The sequence below is a fragment of the Thalassophryne amazonica genome, chromosome 1, assembly GCF_902500255.1.
Source record: "Thalassophryne amazonica chromosome 1, fThaAma1.1, whole genome shotgun sequence".
Taxonomy (NCBI): Eukaryota; Metazoa; Chordata; class Actinopteri; order Batrachoidiformes; family Batrachoididae; genus Thalassophryne; species Thalassophryne amazonica.
Window position 1 is genome coordinate 11,781,099 of NC_047103.1, and position 12,804 is coordinate 11,793,902.

Consider the following 12,804-nt stretch of genomic DNA (forward strand, 5'->3'; position numbering starts at 1 on the left):
ATTTGAGGGAGCGTGCAATTGGCATGCTGACAGCAGGAATGTCAACCAGAGCTGTTGCTCGTGTATTGAATGCTCATGTCTCTACCATAAGCCGTCTCCAAAGGCGTTTCAGAGAATTTGGCAGTACATCCAACCAGCCTCACAACCGCAGACCACGTGTAACCACACCAGCCCAGGACCTCCACATCCAGCATGTTGACCTCCACATCCAGCATGTTCACCTCCAAGATCGTCTGAGACCAGCCACTCAGACAGCTGCTGGAACAATCGGTTTGCATAACCAAAGAATTTCTGCACAAACTGTCAGAAACCGTCTCAGGGAAGCTCATCTGCATGCTCGTCCGTCCTCATCGGGGTCTCGACCTGACTCCAGTTCGTCATCGTAACCGACTTGAGTGGGCAAATGCTCACATTCGCTGGCATTTGGCATGTTGGAGAGGTGTTCTCTTCACCGATGATGCGAAGGAGATGTGTTTCACTGCATGAGGCAAATGGTGGTCACACCAGATACTGACTGGTATCCCCCCATAAACAAAACTGCACCTTTCAGAGTGGCCTTTATATTGTGGGCAGTCTAAGGCACACCTGTGCACTAATCATGGTGTCTAATCAGCATCTTGGTATGGCACACCTGTGAGTGGGATGGATTACTCAGCAAAGGAGAAGTGCTCACTACCACAGATTTCGACTGTTTGTGAACAATATTTGAGGGAAATGGTGAGTATTGTGTATGTGGAAAAAGTTTAGATCTTTGAGTTCATCTCATACAAAATGGGAGCAAAACCAAAAGTGTGCGTTTATATTTTTGTTGAGTATATGTACGCCTTGAGACGGCTTTTGCTGTGATTTGGCGCATTATAAGCTACTTAAATTATAAATTATGTTACAGCCTATTAATTTTTTTCCTCTCAAAATTCACTTACAACACCCCATGATGACAACATAAAAAAGGGTTTTATTTTTGCAAATTAATTAAAAATAAAACAAAGAAATCACATGTACATACGTATTCACACCCTTTGCAGCCTCATGTCTTCTGGAATATGATGCCACAAACTTGGCGCACCTATCTTTGAGCAGTTTTGGCATTCTTTGTAGCACCTCTCAAGCTCCATCAGACTGGATGGGGAGCAACCAGCTCCCAATTCAGATCAGGGAGACAGACACCCTCTCTACTTTTAAGATTAGGCTTAAAACTTTCCTTTTTGCTAAAGCTTATAGTTAGGGCTGGATCAGGTGACCCTGAACCATCCCTTAGTTATGCTGCTATAGACGTAGACTGCTGGGGGGTTTCCCATGATGCACTGTTTCTTTCTCTTTTTGCTCTGTATGACACCACTCTGCATTTAATCATTAGTGATCGATCTCTGCTCCCCTCCACAGCATGTCGTTTTCCTGGTTCTCGTCCCTCAGCCCTAACCAGTCCCAGCAGAGGACTGCCCCTCCCTGAGCCTGGTTCTGCTGGAGGTTTCTTCCTGTTAAAAGGGAGTTTTTCCTTCCCACTGTAGCCAAGTGCTTGCTCACAGGGGGTCGTTTTGACCGTTGGGGTTTTACATAATTATTGTATGGCCTTGCCTTACAATATAAAGCGCCTTGGGGCAACTGTTTGTTGTGATTTGGCGCTATATAAAAAATTGATTGATTGATTGATTGATCAGTGCACTGCCAATTTCACTCGAGGACATTCACCAAGTTGTCCTGAAGCAGTCCTTTGATATCTTGGCTGTGTGTTTAGGGCCCTTGTCCTGCTGAAAGACGAGACGTCACCCCAGTCTGAGGTCAAGAGCGCTCTGGAGCGGTTATCATCCAGGATGTCTCTGTACATTGCTGCATTCATCTTCCCTCAATCCTGACTAGTCTCCCAGTTCCTGCTGCTGAAAAAACATCCCCACAGCATGATGCTGCCACCACCATGCTTCACTGTAGGGATGGTGCCCGGTTTCCTCTAACATGACGCCTGGCATTCATACGCAATGAGTTCAATCTTTGTCTCATCAGACCAGAGAATTTGTTTCTAATGGTCTGAGAGTCGTTCAGATGCCTTTTGGCAAACTCCAGGTGGGCTGCCATGTGCCTTTTACTAAGGAGTGGCTTCCGTCTGGCCTCTCTACCATACAGGCCTGATTGTTGGATTGCTGCAGAGATGGTTGTCCTTCTGGAAGGTTCTCCTCTCTCTACAGAGGAATGCTGAAGCTCTGACAGAGTATCCATTGGGTTTTGGTCACCCTCCCTGGCAAAGGCCCTTCTCCCCCGATCGGTCAGTATAGACGGGCAGCCAGCTCTAGGAAGAGTCCTGGTGGATCTGAACTTCTTCCATTGATAGATGATGGAGGCCACTGTGCTCATTGGGACCTTCAAAGCAGCAGAAATGTTTCTGTACCCTTCCCCAGATTTGTGCCTCGAAACAATCCTGTCTCAGAGTTCTACAGACAATTCCTTTGACTTCATGCTTGGTTTGTGCTCTGACATGCACAGTTACTGTGGGACCTTATATGTAGACAGGTGGGTGCCTTTTAAAATCATGTCCAATCAACTGATTTACCCCAAGTGGACTCAAATTAAGCTGTGGAAACATCTCAAGGATGTTCAGTGGAAACAAGATGCACCTCAGCTCAATTTTGAGCTTCATGGCAAAGGCTGTGAATACTTATGTACATTTTTTTGCAAAAATCTAAAAAACAAAAAAAAAAACAACAAAAAAACAAAAACAAATGAAAAAAACAACAACAAAATAACTTTTCTCACACTGTCATTATGGGGTGTTGTGTATACAATTTTGAGGAAAAAATGAAATTCATCCATTGTGGAAAAAGGCTGCAACATAAATGTGGAAAAAGTGCAGCACTGTGGCTACTTTCTGGATGCACTGTAAATAATGGTTTCAAGTGGATTGTGTCTTCACCCCTTTATCCCACCGTGCTACACTTTTCTCAACTATTTGTCACAGCGTGCCCACGGTGTTCATTTTCATCAATGTGGTTTTCCAAAAAGCAACATAGCTCAACAGAGCATAACACAGTACAGATTAAGCTAAGTGAGAGGTATGACAGACCAACACTGAAAATTGGATAATAACAATGCAAAGTCACAGTGACCCAACATGGGCCGGGTTCTCAACACAGAACATACTTTAAAAATGGCCACAATACTAAAGTTAATCACTTGGCTTCCAGCTAAGACCAAACATCTCGTGACTCCAGAAAGACATCCAGAATCCAAAACGATGTAAGAAAAAAAAGAGAAAGAGGGGAACACCCATAACTGACTCCAAATACTTATTTACACCAACATTTCCCACTGGACAGCAGGCTTAGGCTGCACTTACCCACGTTCTCCTCAGAAAGTCGGAGGATCTCTTGGAACTGTGGTTAACCTAGAAAGTCATAAGTACCAAAAAAAAGTGACTAAACAATTGATTCATCACTAAGAACTTGCCAAATATTAACTTCTTCCAGCTACACAAATATGATTTCCTTGTTAAAACATCTATATTATAATAGCCAAGTGGCCTCTGTGTGCGTGTGTATGGTTTCGAACATGGAGAAACTGGGAAACACTGACATTTGCCGTTTGGAGAAATTAGTGATATGAGCTAACAACAGTGAATTACGGACGTTGGGAATTCTGGCTTTTGGTGTTTAAATGTTATTGTGGTTCCTGTTAGTTAGCAGTGTTGTTAGTGTTATGATTTATTGTGTTTTTGTAGTTCAATTGGTTTAGTCAGTTTAGTTAGGTGCCTTTTTACCATTACCATGTTGCCGTTACCATGCGTGAAAAGTGTAGTGTGTTTCATGTCTTCCACCACCGTCCGTCTCAGTTTGTGGGTTTGTAAAATTAAAGCACCTGCTTGCGGAAGAATGCAGAAAACACAAAAAGCTGTACGTGCCTTTAACTTCGATCACAGATAAATTAGGAAGAACTGTCATTTGCCATTTGCTATGCTTATGTATTTTGGGTCAAGGATGAATGCGACCAAAAGGGACCATTGACAGGACTAATACTTTTGGAGAAACTATGGATATTACCTAACAACACTGAACAATGGACATTGTGAATTACATTCTGGACTTGCACACCATTCCAGCAGGGGGTGGTAAATCATCTTTATATTAAAAGTGTGAGCCAGTGCGTGTGTGATTTTATTTAGCAAATTCAATGTAAGTACATCATATAACTGTAAATACGCAAAAAACAAACAAACAAAAAAAACATGGACACAAGAAAGTGAAAACACATATCCATTGTGGTGTATTTAAAAATCAAATGACAAAACAGAAGTAATAATAAAATAAAATACTGATAATAATATTAATAATGATAATAATGTGTATATGATAATATGAAAATAAATTAGAAATACATTAAGACAGTAAATTAACATTAAAAAAATAAGTAATTAAGAGGAAATAAAAGGGTTAGTTCTTCTTCTTCTAAAATTGTTGAGATCTAAGGTTCTAAAAACATTTTGGACTCACACACCATTCCAAATCATTATCGAAACTTTGCATAATTTGTTACCAACCTTGAAAAATGTCAGCTAACTATTTAAAACCACTACCAGTCTAGAGCCCGTGGATCCCCACAGGCAACACAGTACTACATATATGTATGTACGTGTGTGTGTATAGTTTTAATTTTCAATGCTTTAAATAACTAAAAATGAACAGTAATATATACTGAATTGACTTTAACCCGATTAATCTAATTTAAAACTGTTCTACACAAACAGAATACTCTAAAGTGCTCTCATGCAAATTTAAAAGGATTTTTTAAAGCAGATATTCGATGCTGCTGAACTACTTTAGGCCAACATTCTGAAGTAGGCTGCCTTCTTTTTCTACATCATTAAAATATATGTGGTCCAAATGGAGCAACTTTGAGGTTCAATGTCTTGTTCAGGGACACTGGAAAAAAAAGGATCTAAATGGTTTCTGGATTTTAAACTGCTGGTCGGTCAAAACCAGATATATGAAGATGTCTCCACTAATAACAGAATAATAATGAATTAAATTTTCTGTCACTTTACTATTATTGTGGCTCATTGCGTGATATTGTAAATATGTATATATATTTTTAACTATTTGTAAATTTTAATCTATACCTTTTTTCATTTGTTTTTTATTTTATTGCACTGTGTTGGCTTTTCTCTTACATTATTTGAAAGAGAGGTGATGGTCTAGTGGTTATGGTGTTGGGCTTGAGTCCAGAAGATCATGGGTTCAAATCCCTGCCTGACTGGAAAATCACTAAGGGCCCTTGGGCAAGGCCTTTAATCCCCTATTGCTCCCGGTGTGTGTGAGCGCCTTGTACGGCAGCACCCTGACATCAGGGTGAATGTGAGGCATAATTGTAAAGTGCTTTGAGCGTCTGATGCAGATGGAAAAGCACTATATAAATGCAGTCCATTTACCATTTATTATTTCTGAATGTTGCTCTTGGACTGTTTTAATGTTTTCAGTCAATCTAAAAACCACCACACAGTGCTGCTGTAAAGAATTCTAGTTGTACCTTAGTGTTGGTGAAGATCTTGCCGAAGGTTCTGCAGAACCTCCAGAAGAAGCGAGAGAACTCATGGACACAAGTGGATGAGGTCACGTTGATGCGACCCACAATTTCTATAAGCTGAGGAAGGCTGAACACAGAACACACAGAAGGAAATCCTCATCACAAACCTCATTTTATATCTGAAATCAGGAATATTTCGGCACATCGTCTGTGCCGGTTATAATGCTGAACACAAAGTTTGTGTCGGTGCACTTCTCACAGCTGATTGACCACCCAGAGGAGGCTGTCCCAGCCCGTGGTTCCTTCGTGCTCCAACTGGTGCTCGTAGAGCAGCAGCAGGGCGCTCACCATCTGCCTGCTGCCGATGATTGTTGCTACGTCCTGGAGGGGAGAGGCTGGTCGGGGAACCGGGTGACTGCCGGGACAAGCACACAGGAACATGTTTGAAGAATTATGACTTCTTCGATTAGAACTTATGTCCTCAGCTGGGTAACAACTGGACATGTTTTATTTTCTGGGTTACTGCAGTCCAGAATCAGGGGTCTTCAACTGGTTCAAAATGCTGCTGTCAGACTCTTGACACGAAGCAGAATGTTTGAACACATTACACCCATTTTGGCATCTCTTCACTGGCTTCCTGTCTCTGTGAGATCAGATTTTAAGGTCCTGCGACTGGCCTAGAAAATTGTTCACGGACTGGCACCGCCCTACTTCAATTCAGTTCAATTTCAATTTATTTCATTTATATAGCACCAAACCACAACAGAGTTGCCTCAAGGCGCTTCACACAAGTAAGGTCTCACCTTACTCCCCCAGAGCAGCAGCGGTAACGAAAAACTCCCTCTGTGGAAGAAACCTCAAGCAGACCAAACTCAAAGGGGTGACCCTCTGCTTGGGCCACGCTACAGACATAAATTACAGAACAATTCACAACAAATATATAGGAAATGCTGTTGGCGCACAGGACAGGAGGGTCTCCAGCACAATACCACACCCACAGTCGGGCTCTGCACTCACAGGACGCGGGATTGCTCTGTGTCCCTAGGGTGAATAAGAAGTCTCGTAGAGCCTTTTCCTGTCATGCCCCAATCCTGTGGAATGATCTCCCTGTACTAGTGAGGTAGTCAGACTCTGTGGAAACTTTTAAGTTGCGTCTGAAGACGCATTTGTTTGCTATTTTATGATCACTCATCTTCAACCGCTTTTCCGGGTTTGGGTCGCGGGGCAACAGCTCCAGCAGGGGACCCCAGACTTCCCTTTCCCGTGCCACATTGACCACCTCTGACTGGGGGATCCCAAGGCGTTCCCAGGCCAGTGTGGAGATATAATCTCTCCACCTAGTCCCGAGTCTTCCTCGGGCTCTCCTCCCAGATGGACATGCCTGGAACACCTCCCTTGGGAAGCGCCCAGGAGGCATCCTTACCAGATGCCTGAACCACCTCAGCTGGCTCCTTTCAACGCAAAGGAGCAGCGACTCTACTCCGAGCTCTCTACGGATGACAGAACTTCTCACCCTATCGCTAAGGGAGACACCAGCCACCCTCCTGAGGAAGCCCATTTCGGCTGCTTGTACCCGCGATCTAGTTCTTTTGGTCATGACCCAACACTCATGCCCATAGGTGAGAGTAGGAACAAAGACTGACCAGTAGATCGAGAGCTTCGCCTTTTGGCTCAGCTCCCTTTTCTTCACAACAGTACGGTAGAGCGAATGCAATACCGCCCCTGCTGCACCAATTCTCTGGCCAATCTCACGCTCCATCGTCCCCTCACTAGTGAACAAGACACCGAGGTAATTGAACTCCTTCACTTGGGGCAAGACTTCATTCCCTACCCAGTGTAGACAATCCATCAGTTTCCTGCTGAGAAACATGGCCTCAGATTTAGAGGTGCTGATCCTCATCCCAGCCGCTTCACTCGGCTGTGAACCGATCCAGTACGTGTTGGAGGTCACCGGCCGATGAAGCCAACAGGACCACATCATCTGCAAAAAGCAGTGATGAGACCCTGAGCCCACCAAACTGGAAACTCTCCTCCCCCGACTATGCCTCGATATCCTGTCCATGAATATCACAAACAGGATTGGTGACAAGGCGCAGCCCTAGTGGAGGCCAACCTCCACCGGAAACGAGTCCAACTTACTGCTGAGCACCCGAACACAGTTCTCGCTTTGTGAGTACAGAGATTGGATGGCCCTGAGAAGGGACCCCGTCACTCCATACTCCCGCAGCACCTCCCACAGTATCTCCCAGGGTACCCAATCATGCGCCTTCTTCAAGTCCACAAAACACATGTAGACTGGGTGGGCAGACTCCCAGGCACCCTCCAGGATCCTTGTGAGAGTAAAAGATCCTTGTGAGGGGTTATTTCTGAGGGGTTCATTTTCTCCTTGATAGGGGTTATTTTATATGATTAATACATTGTTTACTATGCTTTTTTTTTTTTCTTTTACCCTTTTAACCTACAAGTTTAATAAACTGAAATTGAATTAATAATGAACTGAAATTGACAATGATCTTCAAAATCCTTTCCAATGAATCACACAATAAAACGAACTGGAGATCTGTGAGCCTGCTGACTAAAATGACAATAACCCCCAGCCACATTAGTTACTGACATGCATGCGTGTTATGGTGTGGTCTAAAATTTGTATCATGGCAGAATTTTGTTACACGGACACTAATGACTGACCACAGGAGATTTGTTTTAAAATATAAATGCTTCCAAGAGGCATCTGCATGTAACACATATTTCACATACAGTAACACAGATGTATTCTGGATCACTGCAAAACAGGAATAAATAGAAAACAAACAGTGCAACTGCAATACATAGGAAACATGCAAAATCCTTCCCCTGATATTAACTTTTACCAACAGTATACACAATGCAACTCTTATGATACACATAAACAGCTCCTCTTCAGTGATGGTGTTGCAGGAACAGGCCTGCACAGTGTGAAGGATGCTGAATCTCTTGGATCAGACCTGTGTGTGTTGTTGTGTCGTTGTCCTACCTTCTATTGCAGGCGTGTCTCCGTGGAGTTTGGCTCGGCTGGTGAATGGTGCATTCAGCAGGACTACAGCAAACAGAGGTGGGATCAGCGACTGTAAGGCCGACAGGAAGATGTGCAATTTGTGCTCATCCAGACTGTGTTCGCCATGCTGCAGAAAGAAGGAAACACGATGAGTAAAATAAAAGGTAGCGCAGTTCACTATGGGCAAAATTCTGATAAAATGCAACAGAGGAAACTTGTAGGACAAATCTGAAACATGTCATTTTTGTTTAATTAATTGCTCTATGAATATACTACATTTTGCATATTTCACATTTAAAAGAACAAATCATTGATACATTCGATTCCTGTAATTGCAACTTTAAATCCGCAGAATGTACACCAACATAAAAAAACAATTAGTTTGAACCAGACAGTGCAGATTGCAGAGATTTACTGAATTAAAAATTTTTTTTATAATTATTGACGTAATTCCTTTTTCACATTCCCATCAAAGCCTTCTTTCTGCACTTGTTAAGAAAGATGTTGAACGTGCATAGGTACTTACAGTGAGCAATTTTTCTATACGTGCCAGCAAAGAAGGGATGAGTGAAATGTGCAGGTTGCCCAACTCGGTGGTCCAGGCAGCAAAGGCAGGGATAAAGACTTGGTGGACTGCGCTGACCACCCGCTCCGACGGGTCCCCCAGTGACAACAGCATCAGCTCAAAACCCTGGATGCAAGACAAACACGCACAAGTACAAGCAGGAAGGCTGTGGTTAAATCTGTCTTATGCAACTTAAGTTGTCTTAAAAAGATGACGTGATATTTCAGCTACCGTTTGCCCAAAGGCACATGGGAGACACTTGAATAGATTGAATGTTTTGTTGTGTAAAATTCCTTCTCTGTGCCAGTCCACTATGTAGCTGCATAACTGATGATTCAACAGACAGATGTTGCACTGTACCTTTTCGACTCCTTTAAGAAATGTAAACAAAAACTGTTTTTGTTAAAAATTACAAAACCTGTCACTGTACAGACCTGACTGTATTTAAGCAATTATTCCTTGACTCCAACCACACACACACACACACACACACACAAACACACACACATACACAAACACACACACACACACACCTGGAGGTATTTGTCTGGGTCATCCATGTAACCCATGATAATACCCAGACTCTTGACCACAGCCTCCCTGACCATGTCGGCTTTATCCTCAGCGAGCATCTGCTGCAACATGGACAGCACCAACGAGCTACGGATCTCCTTCTGCAGACACACACAAATTCACCTGCACATCAGCACAGACTTCATGCACAGTTGCCTCAGGTCTGCGTGTCCGCATGAATTGCCTTAACAATTCAACCTTCTCATGGCCTATGCCAGCATTCCTACAGTGTACACATTGTGTTCTCACAGGTAGGTAAGGTGCTAATGCTCCACAGGACTCCGCCACCAACAGTCTTCTCTCTGGATATTTGTGGTTAATCTGCAGAAGAACAGAAAAAGACTGAGAGGAGCAGAAGTCACAGTAAGGAAAGGCAGGCTGAACTGGAATGGAAACAACTCTGTTATAGTCAACACGCTGACCCTGTGGAAACCACTATTTGTCTTTCTCGGCTGATTCTCAGTCTCCAATCTGCTGCAGCTGTTGTTGCCATGGTAGCAGATTGTATTTATCATAAATGTGGCGCATACGGTAATGCAGGTGTCTGTGTCAGGGACACCACAGTGGAAATACAGAACTGACATTTAACGATAATCTCAACAAAAACACAGCAAAATGAGAGGAAATTATTTCAAGGCACAATGTCATTAAAATAACAAAAATAAGATCATCGACTGTACCTGTTCCCAGCACTGAGGAAGCAGTTCAGCCTCAACACGTGTTGGACCGACGTGCCTCGCAAACGCAACACACCCTGTCAAGATCATCTGCCTTTGGGGGGGGGGAAAAAAAAAAAAAATCAACACAACAACATACTTTAATGGAGGTAGCTGCATTTACCTGCGCCCGTCTGCTTTTCCACATATTTTCTCATTTTTAGCAGTAAAATAATAACTTACAGGTCCAGAAGCACAAGTCCAGTTTTATTTAAGGCTCAACTTTGCTAGCAATGCAACCAATGATTACATCCACTGTCAGTTGTTGCGGTTGTTACTTTCTCTATCGCCAGATTTACTCAATAAAACTTGTGTGAATCACCTTGAGGCAGCTTTGTTGTGATGTGGCACTATATAAATTAAATGAAATGTTAAAACGCTCCCCCGCTCCCCCCACCTACAAAAAAAAAACAAAACAAAACAAAAAAATCATCAGAATTTTTTCAGTACCCATTGCGACATCTTCAAATATCTTGCTTTTTGCAACAACCAGTCAGATGCACTAAGCTAATAATGTCACAGAATAAATCAGAAAAATAGTAAATCCTCATATTTGAGGAGGGGCTACAAATGACACATCAGACTCAAACCAGCATCTCAGTCCCGATCATGGCCTCCCTTTACAAATGTGCCTACTGCCTCTTTACAAATGTGGGGAGAGGCAACAGTTTCACCTGACGGCACTCACATGCACTAAATATGCGTGTGTGCCTGGTGCTGTAATGAAAACAACGAAGAGAAAAGCTCAGATTATAACACACACAGAAGGAGCGTGGCTTCATTCTGTGCTCAGGATGTCGTTATGCCTCTGAACCTTTACACAGGTAACAGTTATTGGCAACTACTATTCATGTTAAAAATACCATTTATAGCACGATAAAATTTTAGCACTGCTAGTCGACATAAACAATGGATCAATGATTAAAACAGGTCATTTGTTTCTGTCCATCCATTAATTAATTCAGTACTAAAATGTCTCACTTGAAGTGTTCTGATTTGTCAAGAAATAAAATCTGCACTGCTTGAGAGTAGAAAACACAAACATTTTGGGTTTAGTCTTTGGGAAATTACTCTGTTTAGAGTCTTAACGTCTCTCTCTCTCTCACACCCACACCCACACCCACACACCTCTGCTCATCGTCTGGCCTCTTGATCAGGTTAAACAGTATGTGAAGGAGCTGGTCTCTCTCTTTAGGTTCTGGGTGAAGGCAGGCAGTACACAAGATGAGTGGAATCAACTCCTGAAGGACAGGACACACAGACAAAGACATGGTATCAGTCTGGGCTACTTTTCAGGACAAGGCTGACGTTGGGGTAACAACACAGAGGGAAAAAGTTGGTTGCAGCAGTTGACACGAGGAGGAGTGTACACTAGCAAGCCTGGAGGTCTGTGGAGCACAGAAGGCAGGAGATGGGGAGAAGGAGTACAGTAAAGGGTGAGAGATAAAGTATTATTTTAGGAGAAAAGTAACCAGAGGTCCACTGTAAATCCAACATGTCTGTCAACACCACAGACTGCGAATAAAGATGCTGAAATGTGACACCAAAATGTCTCTAATTCCTCGGCTCAGATCCAGCTGCAGAACTCCACCACTGTCAAAACCAGTACAAGTACAGTCGAGTTATCTCAGAGATGATTTTGTTGTAGTTCTGACGTAAACGTGTGTTGTAATATTCAACTTTCTGATAATTTAGCTCAGGGTCCACTAGCGTTTCTCTTGGAGGTCACTTGCCCTGGATCATTTAATACAGGCATGCTCAGCCAGTGCCTTGGTTGCAGTAGGTGATCTTATTCATTCATCCATTTTCCATCAATAATCCAGAGCAGAGTTATAACAGCAGAGTAAACCAGACAGGCCAGATCTCCAACTTCTCCTGTGGGTTTCCAAGGCATTCCAAGGACTACTGGAGTATATACAGTACCTAGTCCAGCATTGTATGGGTGTACACCAGGCTGTCCTACCAGGCAACGGTACCTGAAGACACTGCAAATCAAGTCTGGGATTGTGTGCTGGTGTGATGCGCCCATGCATCCACTACATCATGTAACTGCTTCTGGTCCTGGATGTTAACCAGCCAAGCAGACAACTGATCCATCCCCACCTCCAGAAAGTAGCTGCTGGTGTCCTCAACACTGAAGCACTCTGGATCATGTCCAGCGAAACACGTAACTGATACTCATCTGATTCTGACTAAGTAACCACTCATTTGACAAAGTCATTCAAGCAGTACCCAAGAATCCTCCGAGGAGACGTAGTACCAAAGCCATTCAATCGTCGCCTTTAGGTCATTGGGTATCTTCTAAGTCTCACAACTACAACTCAAGAACCAATCCAGAAAAAGCAACTTTTTTTAATCTGTGCACCTTCCAGATGTCTGAGCTCCTTATCCCATCTCTAATGTTCAAACAG

The 12,804-nt window shown here is 43.1% G+C and overlaps 1 protein-coding gene across 1 annotated transcript in view; it reads right to left on the bottom strand.

Moving 5' to 3' along the window:
* The window catches only part of relch (RAB11 binding and LisH domain, coiled-coil and HEAT repeat containing), a 76,458-nt gene that overhangs the window by 9,518 nt on the left and 54,136 nt on the right, over positions 1–12,804 (bottom strand). The window contains 10 exon segments of the mRNA XM_034182354.1: positions 3,326–3,370; positions 5,505–5,632; positions 5,765–5,906; positions 5,909–5,920; positions 8,519–8,666; positions 9,066–9,230; positions 9,638–9,778; positions 9,927–9,998; positions 10,358–10,448; positions 11,522–11,634. Of these exon segments, the coding sequence (XP_034038245.1) occupies positions 3,326–3,370; positions 5,505–5,632; positions 5,765–5,906; positions 5,909–5,920; positions 8,519–8,666; positions 9,066–9,230; positions 9,638–9,778; positions 9,927–9,998; positions 10,358–10,448; positions 11,522–11,634 (1,057 nt within the window).